This window comes from Cheilinus undulatus, linkage group 18 (genome assembly GCF_018320785.1).
Source record: "Cheilinus undulatus linkage group 18, ASM1832078v1, whole genome shotgun sequence".
Classification (NCBI taxonomy): Eukaryota; Metazoa; Chordata; class Actinopteri; order Labriformes; family Labridae; genus Cheilinus; species Cheilinus undulatus.
In genome coordinates, this window is record NC_054882.1 from 1,577,728 (window position 1) to 1,598,891 (window position 21,164).

The window sequence follows — 21,164 nt, forward strand, 5'->3', positions numbered from 1 at the left end:
GCATCTGGTGTTTTAAAGAAAAGAGATGGAAATAATACAGGACTGGTTTTCAGTATAGAAAATTAGGGTGGAACAATATTGGAAAATAATCTTATTACGATTTTTTTCCCCACTATTGCATTTATGATTTGATATGCGGTTATTCCTTGGCTTTCTTTTATTCCTTAACAAGGGCCTAATTCTGATGATTTTGACTCGTGTTTCCAATTGGATATGAACTAGGGCTGCAAGCAGCACTGAAGGGCCCTCACTCCTTTGGGCACGTTGGGGTGTGTTGCAATTGCCGATATGTGGGAATATTGGGGTGTTAGCAAACCCAGCAGTGTGCTGCAGCATGGCAGGAATGTAGATCATCCCAGGAATGCATTAGTGAGAGAAAAGTGGCACAGAGCAGTTTATGTATGAGTAATTACTGCCCTCTAGCAGTAGCTGGCAGGATGTCACAGGACTATATCTGTATGTGTAAGCTATCAGGGCAGGACTATTCATCATATAAAATTCTAAAAAGAAAGGAGACATTATGTAAGAGGTGCTACTAGACCCTTAGAGTGGGGGATGGTACAGCAAAACCCTAAAGCAACCATTTAAATATGTAAGGTGGCAGCTCCCTGATCATAAATCTGAAATTTAAAGCATATCAGTTGATTGAAAAAAGACATGGCAGTCCTTGAAACATAAAGAACTTAATGAAAAAGAAAAAAAACCTTATTAAATGAGTTGTATAGAATCAGAATCCATTTGGATGAATAATCTGATCACACTGAAGAAGATCCACAAAAGTAGAGACACGACAACATAAGATAAATGAATGATAGGTAAAGGTAAAACAACATTTATGGAAAATGGTGAGAAAGACATTAAACATGTTCTAAATCAGCCACATAGAAATGTGTCAAAGGAAATATTGATAACATTTCGGTTGAAAATGTTTTTTTTTTTTTTTTTACATCTATGAATGGTATCCTCAAAACTTTTTTTGCACTTTTGAAATCTGCTTTGGACCTGCTGCTTGTAAACTGAAATGAGTTTATTTGGTAACCCACAATGCATCTGGGGCTGTAACAAGGCAATCTGATGTGGAATTTCAACATAAAAGTCTTCTCAAATATTCCATATTCTTTAAGAAACTGCCTAACATTAAAATGAAATAATGAATAAAATAAATACCTAAATTTAAATTGAAATTATGAAGAAACCTCCTGTTTCAACAGACTCATTCCACCTCAGAGTGATAGTTGGAGACCCTGCAATGCATCTGGTGCAGTAACAGGGACATCTGATGTGGAATTTCCTCATAAAGGTCTTCTCAAATATGCCATAATCATTAAGCAACTGGCTAACTTTAAACAGAAATAATATAGCATCAACAATACACTTAACATGAGGGTGTTTGGATGAATCCCCCAAGAGCTGCACCACTCAGTGCTTGGGCCCTAATAATGACGAACCCGAACAATTTAAATAGGGTCCTCGCACCCTTGGTGCTCTGGCCCTAATTATTGCATTGAAGAGTTTTTGTCATCTTTATATTTATCTTATCTTTCTGTTGTCCTCTCCTCGACACAGTGACCCCCTCTCTTCTCATCAGCCACTGGCCGTGAGATCAGGAAGGCCCGCCCCCTCTCTAGCTCTGTGGCGGTTTTGCTGTAGCAATTTTCATGCTTAAACTCTCACATTTCTGTTCAGGCGCTGCAGTTCCAGCGTTCCCTGGATGACATGGAACAGTGCGTGGCTTCAGTGGAGAGAGAACTGACCAATGAGGACTGTGGAAGCGACCTGCCGTCTGTAAACAGACTCCTGAAGGCTCTGCAGGGTCTGGAGGAGGAGGTGGATGGACACAGAGACCGAATACAGGTACTCTACCTGTCTGCTTCCTGTTTCCATATCTCTGCAACAAGTAGTGTTTATAAATCACATTATATCACATTTCCTCTTTATCTTTAAGCAGCTTCTTGTTTAAGGTCTAGTTTTTGTATTTGTGCAAGTAAAAACCACGATGTGGTGGATTCATCAACATGTAGACTTGCCTGAGCTTGTGTGTATTGGAGACACAAGACACAGTTAATGACTGTGTGCTAATTTGATCACATATGTTGTTATTTACAGGCTCTAGTAGAAACGGCAAAGATCTTCCAGTCTCAGGGAAACTTCCTGGCTGAAGAGATCCAGATCAGAGTGTCACAGACCATCAACAGGTCTGAAAACTGCTCTACTATGAGAAATAAGACTACAGTGAATGTTTAAATCACATTTTCAGTAGCAGCCAGAAGCCTGTTGATCACATTTCTGCATTTCCAGATACAACAGTCTGGCCGAGCCCCTGCAGAATCGGAGGGACACCCTGGAGGCCTGGCAGGTTCTGTTTCAGTTCTACAGAGACGTGGAGGAGGAGGTTTCCTGGCTCAGTGAAAGACTGCCGTCTATCACCGCTAAAGATTTGGGCAGCTCTCTGAGCAGCACCCAGCAGCTGCTCCACAAACACCAGGTACTCACTATTGCTCAGTTATTACCTGTCAGGTAAGACAAGAAGGGGTATTTAGGTTAGAGGCTCTTTGGTCATTTCTTGATTTCAGTCATCAGCGCTGCAGGAAAACGTCTGCACTGTCTAAACCAGTGATACTCAACATGTGGCTCTTTTATATCTTCATTTGAAATATTAGTCCTTCAGAAAACTTTAGAAAAGGAAAACTTTAACCTCAGAAATTAATCAGTTTGTTTCCCAGACTTATACAGAAGGCTGTAACTGTCAAATTTAATTGTCCCATTAATCCCATTTTTGCCCATTTTCACCATTTTTTGCCACATTTCGCCCGATTAAGCTACCTTTGCCATTAAATGCCACATTTTTCTTACTTTTTGCCCATTTTTGCCATGTTTATCCCATTTTTGTGCCACTTTTTCACCACTTTTCATCCATTTAGGCTACCTTTTGCCATTAAATACCAATTGTTTCCTATTTTTTTGTCTTATTTTGCCACTCTTGACTGCTTTTTGCCCATTTTAGTCACTTTTCTCTTATTTTTTGCCACATTTTTTGCCACTTGTAGACCATTTTTGCCCATTTTCACCATTTTTTTGCCACATTTCGCCTGATTAAGCTCCCTTTGCCATTAAATGCCTCTTCTTTTTCCTACTTTTTCCCATTTTTACCATGTTTATCCCATTTTTTTGCCACTTTTTCACCACTTTTTGTCCATAAAGGCTATCTTTTGCCATTAAATACAACTCATTTCCTATTGTTTTGCCCTATTTTGCCATTCTTGACTGCTTTTTGCCCATTTTACTCACTTTTCTCTCAATTTTATTGCCAAGTTTTTGCCACTTTTGGACCATTTTTGCCACCTTTTCAACCACTTTTTGCCCATTTAGGCTACCTTTTGCCATTAAATACCACTTGTTTCCTATTTTTTTGTCTTATTTTGCCACTCTTGACTGCTTTTTGCCCATTTTAGTCACTTTTCTCTCTTTTTTTTGCCAAAATTTGCCACTTGTGGCCCTTTTTTGCTACATTTTGCCCGATTAAGCTACCTTTGCCATTAAATACCACTTTTTTCCTACTTTTTGCCTATTTTTGCCATGTTTGTACCATTTTTTTGCCACTTTTTCACCACTTTTCATCCATTCAGGCTTCTTTTTGCCATTAAATACCACTTGTTTCCTATTTTTTTGTCTGCTTTTTGCCCATTTTAGTCACTTTTCTCTTAATTTTTAGCTAAGTTTTTGCCACTTTTGGACCATTTTTACCACATTTGACTTATTTTATTGCTACTTCAAGCTGTTTTTGCCACTTTTCACCACTTAGATTGTGGCTCTTGCAAAGGTATTTTTCAACAACTTGGCTCTCTGGTTGAGCAGGGTTGAGTAACACTGGTCTAAAGTATACAAATACATTCAGCACAGAGACATTGTCAGTGTGTTTTTGCACCATTTAGACTTAAGGAATATTTGCTCTGTATCTTAGGCAGATAGGAACAATGGTCTAAGGTAGCATCACTTGTGTTACTTCCTGGAGCCTGAATGTGTGGTACCTGGGTCTTCTGAATGTGTTTTGAAATAGAATAAACTAGTGTGCTTGATTTTTTCTGCAATTTCAAATGGATAAATACCCCCCGTCTTTTCAGATAGATGTCGCCTTTAAAAGTTTCAGACGTTTTTGATACTGCTGATTATAGGAATAGCTAGATAAGTTGATTTTTCCATGTATCTAAGAAAACTTTTTTTCTAGGCTGTGGTGCAGGAGATTTCAGGCCGCGCCCCATTGGTCCAGGCCGTTCAGGAGGCGGGACATAGTCTGGTGAGAAGCCGTCATTCAGCGCCAGAAATGTCTTTTATTCTGTTGGATTTTGAAAATGAAGGACTACACAATAGAGTGGGGCTGTTAACGTTTGTTTTTAAACCCTTGTAGGTCAGAGCTCGCCACTTTGCATCTCATGACATCAAAGAGCGTCTGGAGGAGCTGAAGAGTCTGAACGAGGAGCTACAGAGGGAGGCCGAGAGGAAGGGGAAACTCCTGCAGGAGGCGCTCAGCATCCACGCCTTCCTTGCTGAGGTAGCGCTTCAGCAGAGACATGAATAAATCAAAGCTTTTATCTGTACTGTTTTGTTACGTGTCTGTTTCTGTGTCTGTGTGGAGGTGTTGGAGCTGCAGCTGTGGCTGGAGGAGCAGCATGCAGGTTTGGAGTCTCGGGACTGCGGGAGGAACGAGGAGGTGACGGAGGCTCTGCTGAGGAAGCTGGACTCTGTGGATGTGGAGCTGGAGAACCAGAGGAAGACGGTGGAGAGGCTGAGGGAGAGCGGAGCCTCACTGCAGCACCTCCGTCATCCCAACAGGTAAACAGACTCACAGTAATTACTGGATTTGGTTTAATTCTCATTCCAATCGGAAATGTCTTTTAAATTAAACTTTATGGACAAATCCTGACGTTCCCTCTCTCTGTGCCTCAGCCACCTCGTCTCCGAGTCTCTCCCTGGTGTCCTTGAACGCTTCGAGACCCTCCTCCGACTCTCATCCACTCGTCGAACCGCTCTAGAAGACCAGCTCCGCCTCTACGTGTTTGAGAGAGAGGCTAAAGAACTACAAACATGGCTGACCTCCAAGAAGGCTGTGGCAGAGTCCAAAGACATCGGACAAGATCTGGAGGATGTGGAGGTGAGTCCGACAGAGACAAGTGAACTTTAGTAAGGTGTTTGACTGTAATAACTCTTATTGTTGAGGTTTTATGAACCTTATAAAAATGTTCAGACTGTCCTTTTCCTGTTATCAAGGTGATTTATCTGGAAGTCACGTGATGCAATCACCCTGAGCAGTCAACAGTCGCTGAGCTCCCGCTCCTCTAGATTTAACAATTTACGCATGATTTAGAAGGTGATTCATCTGTAGCTTTATCAAAAACAGAGACTGACTGAAACCCAAATCGTTCTTAGTTTCGGTCATGAGACGTCCTAGATGTATAACACGGGATTAAAGTATTGGGGAAACCCTACATGTGCAAGATGGGGTTATATTTATACCTTGGCATAAGTAATAGTTCTGTCGTAAATGCAGCCCAGATCTGTTTCTAACACTTTCCTCCCTCCACCTGCAGGTCCTCCAGAAGAAGTTGGAGGTTCTGGTGTCAGAGATGTCTGGTCTGGGTCGAAGCAGACTGACTTCGGTTCAGCAGCTCTGCAGAGGTCTGCAGCAGGACGATCAGGCTCGGAGGAGAGACGACGCTCTGAGCCGACTGTGGGAGGATCTGAACAGCAGCATCAGGGCGAGAGAGAAGGTACGCCATGATAACAGAGAACAGATGTAATACATGTGGAGGAGAGGGAGAGAGAGAGTCACAGACTGTTGGTTGTCCTGCAGGATCTGCAGTCAGCGAGGGAGATTCATCAGTTTAATCACGATGTGGACGAGCTGAAGGGCTGGATGGCGGAGAAGGAGGCTGTGCTCGACTCAGAGGACCAGGACCATGACCTGCACTCCATCCAGACTCTGCTGAGACAACACGAGGCCCTGGAGGTGAGAAATAAAAGCCATCAGGCAAAACAGAAGATCAAACTGGTTAATGATTCAGACCAGAGTAAATGATCTATAGGTGTGAAAACGCCCTTAAACCAGATCCTACCGTTGGCAGAGATGGGTGATTTATTTTTCACTTATCACTGCCATGGTCATGTCCAAGTTGTTTGAGATCTAGTAGTTGCTGCTCTACTGGACACCAGAATGCAAACACCTTCTGAATAAAACTAGAGAACAGTTTCAGGGTTTGGTTTTAAAATAGATGTTATGAATTAACTGAACCCGACAGGTTTTGCACAGCTTTGTAGTGAACCCTTAGAGCTGATGGATCCGTGCTGCAGGCACACCCCTTTGTAAATCGCTTGGTAACTTTTGAACTGTATGTCGTAGACCCTAACTTGTTTTTCTCCTGTGAAAGCTCTGTTTTGTGCCTTTCTTAATATATTCTTCATGCATTCGTAGCTCTTAGAGAACATTTTCTATGGAGCCCGGAACTTGGCTGACTTTTCAGGGTCTCTGAGGATGGCGTTGTCGTATACAACAAGAAGTGACGTAGTTTAGAGAAACGTTAATAACTTTTGAATCATATATCGTAGACACTCTTTTTTCTTCTGAAAGCTGACAATTTTGCCGTTGGTTTGCTACCATTGATGTCTCAGTAGCTCTGAAGGACGCTGTTCTAGTGATCCCAGAACTTCGGTGACTTTTCAGGGACTTTAAAGATTAAATCCACAGCATTAGATCTGATATTAAGCGTCTTTTGGTCCATTTTTTATCCATTTTCGATCATGTACTTTGGCTTTCTTCTGTGAGTAGCGCCATATTTGTCCAGGGCAATGTTTAAATGCAAAGCATTGTGGGAGTTGTAGTTAACTAGTTGCGTCTCGACTGCTTAAAGGAACGGCACTAATGAATCTAACTGCAAAAAAGGGCATGGACTTTTTTTGTATAAATGTAGATATTTTGAAAACCTTTAGTTACAGAATGTTTATTTTCACTGTTTTGTCCTCAAGAGATGGAGAACAAGTCTGTGCAAAGAAAATTCTTAGCCACTGTTGTTTACTGTGTGTTATCAATACAAATCTTTGAGTTTCAAATTCCAATTAGTCCTATAACTTTTTCAAATTCAAGTGACATTACTGTAGTAGATATATTCTTAAAGCCCAGGTTGTCCTGAAAAAAAAAGATGGATAGAGCCTGACTGTGCACCACAGGGTTGATGTTTTACAAGCTTTTTAAGAAAAAAGCCCAGACGAGACATGATGGTGAAAAAAATAGCCGTGAGCTCGAAGGGATAATATTGTTTTTGATCTCCTCCTTCAGAGAGACCTGGAACTGATCTCCGAGGAGGTGAAGAGGAGCAGAGAGGAAGGCCGGTCTCTGAGCAGACGACAGCCTCAGGTTCGACCCGCTGTGACCCAGAGGCTGGAGGAGCTGGAGCTCTGCTGGAGCAGCATCCAGGACAAAGCCTCGCAACGCCGCGCCAGACTGGGCCAGGCTGAAGACGTGCAGAAATACTTATCACAGCTCACTCAACTCATGTAGGTTTGATCCACATCCAAATCTGACTCCATACAGTAATAAATACATGTCTAGACTCGTACATATGTGGAAGTGTAATGCCATCACCATAAGTGATTAAATCATTAAGTCAAACATGATTTATGTTGAAGAAAATGTGATTTCACATCAGGAACCCTGGACCTGTACCCAACCGTAAAATTCAGGTTCATTCGGTCAGTGTGAGCACAAAAGCACCAGACTCAGGCGCTGTGTCTGAGTCCACTTGAAGAGGTGGTCTTGGGTAAGGTTCATGTGTACTTGGGCAGAGTATATGGAAGATATAAACACAACTCTGTCAATCCTCTGAGCTGCAGGTTGGATGTGGAAGTAGGAAGAGGGTGGATGTTGGCATCTCAAAATAATTAGAACATCCACAGCAGCAGGAATCCTCTGCAGTGAGCAGAAACAAACGTTGCTGTGATTGTATGTCTCTTCTTCTTTCTTGTTTTTTGGAGGATTGGCAAATAAATGAATGCATTTACTACACGCATTCTGCTATGTATTTTGCAATTTTCAAACGAGCAATATTTTGCAGCAAAGATGTCCTGGTGCACATTTTTTTGTACGGATGTATGTATAAATTATTGTTTTTTGCAGAAAAGTCATATTGATCAGTCCTCTTTATACTCTTTCAGCAATCATTTAACCCTTGTGCCCTCCTCAGGCATTTTTGCCCATTTTTCTCAACTTTTTTTTTTTAATTTGTGATCATTTTGTCAGTTTTGCAGCTTGTGGCATGAATATTTACAGGAACTTTTCTTTCTAGTTAAATTTTTGAAATCCAACATGTTTTACTCTTAAATGCCATTCAGACTCTCTCAATGAATTTTCTACCCTCTGGACACCTTTGAGGCAAAAATGTACACAAACAAAAAACTGCCATTAAATCAGCATATATCAATATTTTTTTCCACTTTTTTCATAAATCTCTTTAACAACTTCAGACCTGCTCAAAACTACCAAACATTCAATAATTCTCAGAATTATTGAATGTTTGGGTATTTCTGACATTATGTAAAAGATATTAATGCAATCAAATCAATTTAGTTGCTAATCTTTGACCCATCCAAGACTCTCATCACCCCCAAAGCCCCATCTTTCTACTATTTATTAAATAGAAAATAATCCACTTTTTATGTTTTTTGTAGTAAAAATAAAATATTTCAAATAATCAAACTGGCATTTAAAGGGTTAAATCTTGAAAATTATTGAATGTTTGGTAGTTTTGAGCAGGTCTGAAATTGTTAAAGAGATTTATGAAAGAAAAGTAGAAATAAATATTGATGTATGCTGATTTAATAGCAGTTTTTTTGTATGTGTCCATTTTTGCCACAAAGGTGTCCAGAGGGTAGTAAATTTGAGGAGGGCACAAGGGTTAATGTTTTTCAGTTAAAAATTGAGTAGAGTTGCAAAAATCTGAGTTGTTCAGCCCTAGCTCGGGTACAGAATGATAATTCGATAATAAGAGTTTGGAGGGGAGTCATTGCCTAATGTGAAAACCCCCAAAATACATGCAGACATCAGAAAATTATTGCAAATGTTTATTGCAAAACATTAGATGTTATTTTATGTAGTGTTTGCATTGCTGCGCCCCGATTAGCTCCAAAAAGACATGTTATAAATGACGAATTCACATCTTTTCAGACAAATAAAATTTTAGATCTTGCAGAAATATTTTGGATTAAAAGCATTAAAAGTTGATCGTACAGTAGAAACAGTCTTGTGTTTGGTTGTTTCAGGAACTGGCTGAAGGAGATGCTGTCTCTGGTACGAGTGGAAACTCTCAACATGGAGGGGGCAGACCTGGAGCAGCTCATTAAAAAACACGAGGAGTACCGGGTCCAGATCGACAGACAGCTCAGCAAATCACAGACCGTAAAGGAGGAGGGGGGGAGACTGGTGGAGGAGGGAAACTTCATGTCCAAAGAGGTGAGAAACACTCAGAATAGATAAAGTCCTCTGTTCGTCTGCTCTTTGTCCTCCTTGGTGACTGTTAGCGAGTGTTGCCAGCTCTTTCCCATTTGAAACCCTTTAAATTAATCTGTTTGACTGTCTGAATTACCAACACGCTCACCCAGAATCGAATCCAAAGAAGGGGTTTTCCTTAATTTACCTTTAGTTTAGGAAACAGGATGAGAAATGCTCCAGGATTACAATGTGGATATCTTAAGTCGCTTTTGGAGACACCCCAAACACACCTTTAACCAAATTAAGGTCACAATTTCCCCGCCACACACTGATGAAACTTGGCCCAGGGGGAAGTTTGTCCAACAGGAAGTAGCTCAGCAATGGCCGCTAAGATAGGGGCCTTTCTGATTGGTGGGTCACTCTGAGAGCAAATAAAAGGTTGCTTAATGTATTTCTTGTCTTCCTCTAAAGGTGGAGGAGCGTGTCTTGGAGCAGGAGGAGCTGGAAGTGCAGCTGGTGAAGGTTTGGGAGGAGACCAGGCTGTTTTATGAGGAGGAGCTGGAGATCTCTGTGCTGCAGAGGGAGCTGGAGCAGGCGGAGCGCTGGCTCAGCTCCTACGAAAACACGCTGATGGCCGAGGACTACGGAGTAAGTCCAGAGAAAAGATGGTCTAGAACTTTGTCAAGAAGTTTAGGAATGAGATTATCATCATTTTTGAATTGGTTTGTTCTTCAGCTCTCAAGAGGTTTTCAGGACCAAGCCATGGAGGGACCATCATGTATCGAGATCAATTTTTTAAAGAGGGAAAAATAGAAGCAGAAATAAATGAAGGCTTTTATCATCTTGTTCTACATGTCGGTATATACCTGTGTTTTCACAAGGTGAGGGGTGGCTCTGATCAGCAGGGATGGCTTTGTCCTTCCATGTGGCTCTGGTTCTGTAAAGCAGCGGTTCTCAACCTTTTCAGCCCGGGACCCCAAAATAAAGGTGCCAGAGACCGGGGACCCCCTCTGTACCAGAAGGAACACAGCCATGAACATTCTAGAATAGTCATGTGGAGACAAGGCCGTCCATGAGGAGGGATAAAGGGGGCGGTTTCTCAGATCCGGCCAAACTGGGGGCCATGGAGGTCAGCAAAATCATGGTCCATTGGGAAGTTAAGCTTAAAATGAAATACCTTCGGTTAAAAACACATTTAAAATGGGTAAAAATAGCTTAGTTAGTGAAAAATGGTGGAAAAGGCGTTGAAATTGGATTTTTAAAGAACATAAATGGGTTAAAAGTGGCAGGAAATTAGATCAAAGTGGCCAAAAAATAACCAAAAATGGATTCAGTTGGCAAGAATGGGTACAAAAAGTGGTAAAAGTGGATTTAAAAGTGGCTGAAATGGCTGTAAAGTGCAAAAAATTAAGGGAAATTAAGTGGACTGGGATGAAAATTTGATATAAACAGGCAAGAATGGGATAAGTGTGGTTAAAATGGGCAGAAAGGGGTGTAAAAAGTGGTTAATGGTGGCAATAATGAGGCAACATTAGGCAGAAAGTGGCAAGAATTGGTTCAGAAGTGACAAAAACAGGCAGAAAAAAGTGGTGGAAAGGGTTTAGAATGGACAAAAAAGGGTTGTAAGTGGCAAACGTGCTAAAATTGGCAAATTTGATGTTAAGAAGTGATGAAAAAGGGCTGAAGTTTGGTAAAATTAGTGTAAAGTGGCAACGATGTAATTTAAATAATATTCTTAGTTTTTTTAAGGCATCTGGAGACCCCCCCTCGGTGTCTCGTGACCCCCAGTGGGGTCCCAACCCCAAGGTTGAGAACCACTGCTGTAGAGGAGGGAGAGTTCTTCAAAATTTGTCCCAGCAGTCTTTTCCTGCCTTTAACAGCAATGCTGTTTGATTGAACACTGATTTGAGCTTGTCCATAATTTCCCCAGGACTCTGTGTCGGATGTTATGGAGCTACTGAAGAGGCAGGAGGACTTGGAGGCCATGATCCAGGCACAGAACGACCGCTTCATAGCGCTGCAGAAGAAGAAAACTCAGGTGAGTTGGTGCCTTTTCACTGATGCATCTCACAAAATTAGGATGATAATGAAAATTAAAAAGGGAACCTTTCATATTAACCTAGAGCCGGGGTTTTCAAAGTGTGTGAGAGTGAGCCTCCCCAAAGAGAAAATTATTCATTTGGTGGACCCCCACCCACAAAAGGATAAAAAAAAAACGTAACCATAATTTCAAAAATTTATGTCTAATTTTAAATATTTTTAACATTTTTATATCTTTGATATTTATTTGGTCAAATGTTCTTAAACATCTGTCTTTACCAGGTAATCAGTTATTTGGTTTCAGTTATGAATTTATTGCCAGTACTACCTGATTATTCTGCTCTGATAATCCTTAAAGCAGTGTTACTCAATCAAAGAGCCAAACTGTTGAAAAATACCTCTGCAAGAGCCACAATCTAAGTGGTGAAAAGTGGTAAAAACAGCTTAAAGTAGCAATAAAAATAAGTTAAAGATAGCAAAAATGGTCAAAAAGCAGCAGAAATGGGGATAACAAGTGAAAAAAGATGGGTGAGAAGTGACAAAAAAATGACAAAAAAACAGGTGGCCAAAAAATTGACCAAAAGTGGGAAAAACAAGGCAAAAAAAGTTTAAAAAATGTGTAAAAAGCAGTCAAGAGTGTCAAAAATGGGCAAAAAGTAGTGAAGAAGTGGTATTTAATGACAAAACGATGGTTGAATGAGTGAAAAGTGGCAAAAAATGGTGAAAAAGGGCAAAAATTGAAAAAAGGGGAAAAAAGGTGTGTCAAAAAGTAGGAAAAAGTGGTGTTTAATGACCAAAGGATGCTTGAATGGGCTAGAAGTGGCAAAAAAAATGGTGACAAGGGCAAAAATCGAAAAAAGTGGTAAAAAAGTGGTATTTAATGACCAAAAGGATGCTTAAATGGATGAAAAGTATCAAAAAATGGTAAAAAAAAAGGGTCCCTTCTTTAATGTTTTCTGGAAAATAATATTTAATATGAAGACACCAAAGAGCCACAAATAACCACACGATGAGTTTCACTGCCTTAAAGTCACTATGTCTATTCATTTTGCTCCATGCACAGCAGAAGTTAGCAAAGCAAATCACTTTTTTCCCTGATTTATGAATCTGCGCCTCCCCTGAAGTTCTGTGGCGTCCCCCAGGGGTAGGCCTGCCTCACACTTTGAAAACCGCTGCCCTAGATTCATTATACCTGAAGGGAAATACTTCAGTACTTTTAGTTTAAATCCTGATGATTAGGCAGGTCATGAAAGTGAAGACTCTAGTATCTAAGTGTGGATTTGATTCAGGAGAGTTAACATTTTTTAATTTTCAGAAAACAAAAGCAATGCCAACACTAATTGGAACCAAGCCTGTAAACAACATTAGGCGCAGTGTTGGAGATGGGGGCTCCCTTCCTTGGGTCTGGTGGTCCTGCCGCTCACAACATATGCACATCTTAAACTGGCAGGTTCTTGCAAGTTTAAGATTGTTTTCTGGTTTTTATTTGATGTAACGGCCCTCTTGCAGAACCTAGGACACATATTTGAGAAGCACTTCTGTAGACAGGAAGCTGCTGATTCATAATTTTGAGTTAATGGCACACTAACAGTCCCAAAATGTAAATCAGAATTAACAGGGAGACAGGATGTAACAGTGGATCAGAGTCTGAAATTGAAACACCGTTTGTTCACACAAGTGCCCCAGAAAAATGCACCGTTATGGCTGGTCGTTAGTAGACCAAACTATCCCAGAGCTAGAAAGATCAGTCTGTTTAACACATGAATTAAACTTAAAAACGGCCATCTTTCTGTCCTTTCAGAGGGAGAGGAGACTGAATCTTGGTGGAAATGAGAGCATCGACTCTGAGGACAGAAAACCTCCAGCCAGAGTTTCATCTCTGAGGAGGAGGCCGTCTGATCCAAAGACGCCAAAGAGAGTCAGCAGCGGAAGGACAGACAGAGCGATTCGACCGTCTGTTCTCGACAGGAAAACGGGTCTAATAACCTCTGCTGGTTCCACACCGAGTCCGCCTCTCCACTCAGACTCTTGGAGAAGCTTCAGCACCAGCAGAAAGTCTTTGGAGGCAGAGGAACAGTCGAGCAGCTCTTCTGAAAGTCCTGAATCCAGCCCGACTCTGAAGAGGAGGACAAGTCAAATCAGCCGCTCCGACTCCTCTACGACTGTTCCTTCATCTCCTCCACCCAAACCTCCCTCCTCCCCTCACACCGCCATCTCTGCTCCTGAGGAGGAACCACGACCAAGAGCCAGGTCTAAACCTCCTCTGGCTCCAAAACCCAGACTCTCCTCTACAGAGCGAACATTTGAGCGCCACGTTGAGAAGCCGACTACACCCCCTGAATCTCCTCCTCCAATCAGAGCGCTCGTTGCTCCTACTGAGCCTCCTCCACCGCCGCCTGTCGCTCAGAGAGCCTCTCCTCCTCCATCGCCATCTCCTCCGATGAGGAAACGCTTCCAAAAGCCACCTGATGTTCCTGATTCTCTACCTGCTGCTACAGACGTTACACCACCTCACTCCCTACCTCCTGCACCAATCATAGAGGAGGATGCTGCATCAGCTGACCTCGCTCCTCCAACCAGAGAGCTGCCTCTGTCTCCTCCACCGCTACAGCTGACATTAGAAGACGTACCAGAGGAGGAGTCCAGCCTGCCTGGCTCCAAACAGGAGGTACAACCTGTAAATAAATCAACAGCTCTAACTTCACTGATTATTGGATTTTAACACCTGTGCTGTCGCTCAGGTAACCGCCACAGGGGCCGTCAGGATGGAGGGGACGCTGGAGATCAAACTGAAACAAGGAGGGAACAAGGTGAGAATTTCTGAGTGTGACGTATATTTCTACTATGGCTGTAACAGTTGAGGGCGTGGCTAACAGATGTGTCTTACCGCTCTGTGATTGGCTGCTGCTTCGTCAGGGTCTGGATCACTGGGAGGAGGTGTTTGCTGTCCTAGAGGGAGACACGTTCAGCCTGTTTAAGGACAGAGCGGCTGCTGAAGAGGTACGAGAATAACAAAGATGACAAATGTGTTTTGACTTTTAATTTCATGGTTACAAATTTTATTTCATATTTTTACCTTTTAAACTCATAATTTTGACTTTATTTCTGATACATTTGCCTTTAAACACATTGTTTTTTGATGTCATGTTTTGACCTTTTGAACTAATAAACTTACTTTTCTCAGATTTTGAGCCTTTAAAACTATCTTTCTAACCTTTAAAATTTCAAAATCATTTATCATCAGTTTTTAATAACATATTTTATTACTGGTGAAATGAGGTTAACAGTTTCTGGTTAAAAAGGTGACCCTGTCAGGCCCTCAGCTTAGACCGGAATCCAGAATCCGGCCCTGCTGTGATTGGGTTTGACACCCCTGATCTAGAGCAAACTTCTGATGTCAGAAATAAACAGTGCTTTTGTTGTGTTTCCTCAGAGGACCTCTAGGTGGCCTCCTATCAACATGGTTGGGGCTGTTTGCAGAGAGAACGTCTACTACAGGAGGAAGGAGCACACGTTTAAACTCAAGTGAGTCTGCTGCACACCAAGAAATCACAACATTTCATTGTTTTATACTGGGGTTTTCAGGATCGACCGGGCTTGGAGATGTTTGCTGTTTAATTCATGTACAAATTACCCTGAAAAGAATATTCCAGTGTGTTTTTTGTAATGATCAGTCTTTATTTTGTGCCATAGCTCCTATCAAATGTTCTCTGATAATGCAGACCTTAATTTTGTTGTATTGCTGATGTTGTCTGTCTTCCAGTCTGGAGGATGGCAGTCAGTACCTGTTTGCAGCGTCCAGCAGAGAGCTCCAGCAGCTCTGGATAAAGAAACTTCAAAACCTCCCTAAATCTGCCAGCAGCGACTCTGAAGACTCTGGGTACACAAATACTCACACACACACTTTATAGTGAGCACTTATAATTTACCTGGACTTACTTTAAAGGGCGAAAAGTCTGGGCCTTTTCACACCAGGCATGATTGTTTCATACTGTGCAAAAGCTGGGAGTTCTGCGCTATGGAGGTGAACTTGGGTGGTTAAAGGTGCAGCTGATGTCAGAGAGTAATCATGGTCCATCACAAGAAAGCAGCACAAAACACGACCGAGATACAGCAACAGAAAGGCAGTTTCCTGTAGACGTTCTTGCCTCCGCATATGGCAGTCATCATTTTCATGCCAACAACAAACATGCTGTTATTGCAGCCATAGTTATGACTGACACATGCCGGTACAACTCTAAAACTTAAGTTTTTCTCAGGCTTTAACTACTGGAAATATTTGAAGTAAATAAAGTAAATAAGAAATGCAAAATCTGGAAATTTAAGAATATGTAAACAAAATCCCTGCCCTTATTCAAACCTTTATTTATACCTGCGAAGCTAAATGTCAGCCTTTTTAAAATTTACAGAAGCCTCACATGAATTAATGGAGCATCAGAGCACATTTTTTCAAAGTGATAAATGTTGGGAATACTACGGTATGATCCAAACTCCAAAAAAGTTTGGGCACAAGCCGTTTGAGTCACAAAAGAACATAAACAACATGTCAGATGTTGAAACAGAGACATTTTACCATGAAAAATATTAGTGGATTTTGAATTTGATGGCAGCAACACATCTAAAAAAAAATTGGGACGGGGCAGCACAAGGCTGGAAAAGTAAGTGGTACCAATGAAAAACAGCTGGAGGAGCATTTCAATTAATTAGGTTAATAGTCAACAGGTCAGTCACATGACTGGGTATAAAAGGAGTGTTTGAGAGAGGCAGAGTCTCTCAGAAGTAAAGATGGGCAGAGGTTCAACAATCTGAGAAAAACTGAGCCTAAAAATTGTCTCAGAAAAATGTTCCTCAATGTGAAATAGCTCAGACTTTGAATCTCCCTCCATCTACAGTCCATAATATCACCAACAGATTCAGAGAATCTGCAGAAATCTCTGTTAGCAAGGCCTCAGGGGCCCTCAGGGGCCACTGCATTAAAAACAGGCATGATTCTGTACTGAAATCACTGCATGGGCTCAGGAACATTCCAGAAATCGTCGTCTGTCAACACAGTTGGCCGTGCCATCCACCAATGACAGTTAAAGCTGGATCATGGAGAGAAGAAGCCATATGTGAACAGGATCCAGAAACACTGCTGTCTTCTCTGGACCAAAGCTCATTTAACATGGACTGAGGAAACATAGAAAACTGTTCTGTGGTCAGAGGAAACATGGAAAACTGTTCTGTGGTCAGAGGAAACCACAGACACTGTGTCCTGTGGACTAAAGAGGAGAGGGAGCATCCAGCTTGTTCTCCTGGCTCAGGTCTAAAGCCTGCATCTCTGATGGTATGGGGTTGCATTAGGGCCTATGGCGTGGGCAGCTAAGAAAAGTAGAGAGAGCTTTCAGAGCAACATATGCTCCCATCCAGACAACGTCTCTGTCAGCAAGACGATGCTAAACCACATACCACTTCCATCACAACAGCATGGCTTCACAGTATGTTCTGTTGGGAGTAAAGCATGGGTTTATGAGAGTTGACAATCACTGACCTCTGGTTTTATTGACATTTTTCACAGCGATCCACCCTTTTTTTATAACTGGGGTTGTACTTCAGTTTGCAGTGAATCCCAAAAGCTTGAACTTGACTAATTCAGAGTTCCTTTAGAATGACTTCCACTCATCATGTATTTGTACTTAGGTATCATGTCGGCCATCCTCATGAGGAGCAATTAATTATTTCCTGCTATGATCCAGACCCTCCTGCTCTGGAGAATGTAACATTTCAGAATAATTTCTTGGATTAAATTGATCTCCATCGGGTCGACACAGAGAGAATTGTGTTTTTGGTTTGGAGTCAAACAGGACGTGTGCCACTCAGATGTGTTCTCATGGAGATTCAGACCAAAGTGGTTTCCTTCAAACAGCGTCAAGTAATTTGACTTTGACTTTCACTTCTACCTGTTCACACTGAGCACAGCGGGGACGGGGAACCTCCCAGGTGGGTGAAAGGCTGCAGAAATGAAACACTCGGCCGGCAGGATTTTTCTTTAATGAGATATTTGATGAGGTGAATTTTATTCAGCGAGCACACAAAGGTGGAGAACATGGGCTTCTCAGTCACAGGTCTATTCAGATATCATGCTTCATATGTGGAATAAACTCTGTTTTTTTCTGCTGCACCAACACAACTAATGCAGTCGTCAGATACATCAACACAGAAAGGTTTGAAAAATGTGTTTTAACTGTCAGATGCATTGGGTTTTTACATAATATAGTTTATTTTAATGATCTATAGACTTAAAAAGTACTGGAGCCATGACAAACACCTGGTATAGAAAACGATGTGTAGGAGAGAAACAAATCAAACAAAAAATGCAGTCGAACTCCGTCACACTACCGTAAATGCATGAATACATGGGACACTGTGATACTAAAACAAAGCAGCTCTTCCTGGAAATAAGGGACCACAGTAAGGCCCCACAAATAATGAGATTTACAGCTGATATGGACTGATATTTACAGCTGATATAGACTGATATTTACAGCTGATATGGACTGATATTTACAGCTGATATAGACTGATATTTACAGCTGATAAAGACTGATATTTACAGCTGATATAGACTGATATTTACAGCTGATATAGACTGATATTTACAGCTGATATAGACTGATATTTACAGCTGATATAGACTGATATTTACAGCTGATATAGACTGATATTTACAGCTGATATAGACTGATATGTACAGCTGATATATGTTGATATTTACAGCTGATATATGTTGATATTTACAGCTGATATACACTGATATTTACAGCTGATATAGACTGATATTTACAGCTGATATACACTGATATTTACAGCTGATATACACTGATATTTACAGCTGATATACACTGATATTTACAGCTGATATAGACTGATATTTACAGCTGATATAGACTGATATTTACAGCTGATATATGTTGATATTTACAGCTGATATACACTGATATTTACAGCTGATATAGACTGATATTTACAGCTGATATACACTGATATTTACAGCTGATATAGACTGATATTTACAGCTGATATACACTGATATTTACAGCTGATATAGACCAATTTTTACAGCTGATATATGCTGATATTTACAGCTGATAGTCCTATAATTACAGCCAATTTAAGCCCACACTAAGAGCCTTTTTAGTCCCTATATTATCAGCAAACATGTGCAGATATTTACAGCCAACACAGGCCAATATTAACGGCTGATTTTGACGGATATTCACAGACAGTTAAGGCCCACTTTAACAGTAGATATTTGCTAATATTAACAGCTGATCTAGGCTATGTGCAGGACTTTGCCTTCAGTCTTTGGTAATAAATTGCCCATTATTGGTTGTCAAGGACTTCTGTTTTACTTTCCATGGTACCAAAACAACTATCAGTGTTTACAATTTTCTTTTATAATTTTTTTGAAGTGTAAAGTTTTTGTATGATGAAAACCCTCTCCCTAAGATTTGACGTTAACCTTTTTGTTTTCAGGAGAGCGTCTTCAGTCAACCTGAGTTTGGAGAAGTTAGCCGAAGCTCCGGATGATTCTCCCCCGACCCGGACGTTTGACAAGAGAGCTGAGAGCCTGGAGAGACAGTCCTCCACTGAGGGGACGCCTCCTCCCAAACCCCCCCACACGTACTACAACAAACATCGCTACCCCGAGGAGGAGGAGGAGGAGGAGGTCCGGAGCACAGGTAAGACCACGGAGCAGGGGATTAGTGTTCTGTTTGATGTAGGGATACTCAAATATCTGAACTGTCATTAATCTGAAGAAATTCAAGGTTATAGGGGCCTTTTATCATTCTGTAAGCTGTATATTTTACACTTTTAGACAGTAGGAGTAATGCATCTGACAGCTGTGTGCAAACCACAGTTTGATAGCAAAATAAGAAGAAAGCATAAACGTCCAGTGACACGACTGAGGATCCAGGAAACTAACTTTGCTTCTCTGTCTTGAAATATTTCACGAAACATATTTAGGTAAATGAATAATGAAAGAATATTTTTAAAAAATTACTGCCATCACAATGCTATCTGCTGGCCAGTTAGGATGTCCATTTCATTGTGTTGATCTCAGGGGGCATAGTTTTAGCCCTAATGACCTGGTCATCATGTCTGGTTTTTCTGTCCTTTGCTTTCAGGTTCACTAAGTCACCAAGTCCAGCCCCCTTCTGTGGCTCCGCCCCCACCCCCAGACACCAAGGACCCCCCCACTTTGTCCTCCCCGGTGTCCGATGACATCCCGAACAGGTCGAGGAGGAACGTCTTCAGGAAGTTTTTCACTAAGAAGTAGAGCTGATGAAGACTTTGGGACGTTAATGTTTGAAAAAGGAGCTTTGCACTAAAATCAGAGAAACACTTTCCAAACTCAGCATTAGAGGAAGTGTCCTCACAGCCTTATCTTATAGTTTTATAAGTGCTTTAATTTAATGTTCACAAAGTGCTTTACAGTTTAAATAAAACTAAAAATCAGATTTTATAACACAAAGGGCTCACAGATGGAAAAATATCTGATCCCAGGAAAACCCTTAACTCACAGTCCAATAACACGGTGATTATTTGGAGCTGGTTTTATGGTGATGTCACTCTGTCATGTTAACGTGTTAGACCATCTGTTATTCAGCTGTCAAACCAAAGATTCCTGATGCAACAGGACAGAGTTTTAGGCCACAGATGTAATGACGATGGACATTGCCATAATTTCTTTTCCCAGGCACACATTTGTGACCTACTTTTAGGCCTTGACCCACCTGTTGAGAACCACTGAATCCACCATGTAGAGCAGGGGTCATCAAGTACTTCTGCACAAGGGCCAGATTTATTCTTGTCAGAGTCTCTGAGGGCCAGATGTTCAAATAAAAAAAAAATTAAACCTCTTTTTTGTTGTGATTAACATATTTTATTAGTATTTGTATTTTCTTGCAAATCACAGGAAATTTTTAGGTGTTACCTGTGAGATATATCCCAATATATAACGCCGTAGTCCACAAGAGACAGGCTTGCTCACAGAATTGGCTGGGCTTCTGAAATCCCAGAGAATTGACCCAAAGCAGTTATGATTTAGCACCAATATGAGCTCATGTTTGACACTTTCCACTACTTCACTGCTTCATTCTGCCATTTCTACAACATTTTGTGCCATGTTTAACCCATTTTTGCTATTTTATCACTCTTTAACCCACTTACCTGTGGTTTCACTACTTTGCCATTGGCTATTTTTGCACCATTTTGCCACTTTTAACCCACTTTTGATACTTTTTGACTATTTTTGCCTCTATAACCCGACTTTTTGCCGTTCTTTAACTCCTTTAAACCACTTTTCTTGCCTGTCTAACCCCTCCTTTTTCCATTTTTGCCCCTTTTTGTCTATTTTTGCCACTTTTCATTACTTTTGTCACCATTTTTGCCACTTTTCACCCATTTTTGATTTACTTTTTACCCCTTTTATCCTTTAATACTAATGGTTTGCCACATTTTAACCTCTTCTCACCCCTCTTCCTGCAAGTTTTTGTCCTTTTGTGCCACTTGACAACTCATTTGGACGCTTATCACCCATTTTTGCTACTTTTTAACCCCTTTCACCACGTTATCTGGCTATTTTTGCCACTTTTAACCAATTTTT

The 21,164-nt window shown here is 41.1% G+C and overlaps 1 protein-coding gene across 2 annotated transcripts in view; it reads left to right on the top strand.

Annotated features, from left to right (window-relative positions):
• Positions 1–20,418, top strand: part of sptbn5 (spectrin, beta, non-erythrocytic 5) — an 88,743-nt gene extending 68,325 nt beyond the window's left edge. For both annotated transcript variants that reach the window (XM_041812325.1, XM_041812327.1), the window contains 20 exons: positions 1,687–1,854; positions 2,107–2,195; positions 2,299–2,485; positions 4,226–4,294; positions 4,406–4,549; positions 4,634–4,830; positions 4,945–5,149; positions 5,586–5,765; positions 5,849–6,004; positions 7,328–7,545; positions 9,307–9,496; positions 9,947–10,123; positions 11,406–11,513; positions 13,317–14,183; positions 14,257–14,325; positions 14,432–14,515; positions 14,949–15,040; positions 15,279–15,395; positions 19,031–19,236; positions 19,684–20,418. In XM_041812325.1, the coding sequence (XP_041668259.1) occupies positions 1,687–1,854; positions 2,107–2,195; positions 2,299–2,485; positions 4,226–4,294; positions 4,406–4,549; positions 4,634–4,830; positions 4,945–5,149; positions 5,586–5,765; positions 5,849–6,004; positions 7,328–7,545; positions 9,307–9,496; positions 9,947–10,123; positions 11,406–11,513; positions 13,317–14,183; positions 14,257–14,325; positions 14,432–14,515; positions 14,949–15,040; positions 15,279–15,395; positions 19,031–19,236; positions 19,684–19,835 (3,675 nt within the window). In that variant the 3' untranslated portion in view covers positions 19,836–20,418. The remainder of the gene's footprint in view (positions 1–1,686; positions 1,855–2,106; positions 2,196–2,298; positions 2,486–4,225; positions 4,295–4,405; positions 4,550–4,633; positions 4,831–4,944; positions 5,150–5,585; positions 5,766–5,848; positions 6,005–7,327; positions 7,546–9,306; positions 9,497–9,946; positions 10,124–11,405; positions 11,514–13,316; positions 14,184–14,256; positions 14,326–14,431; positions 14,516–14,948; positions 15,041–15,278; positions 15,396–19,030; positions 19,237–19,683) is intronic.
• The last annotated feature ends 746 nt before the right edge of the window (positions 20,419–21,164 follow it).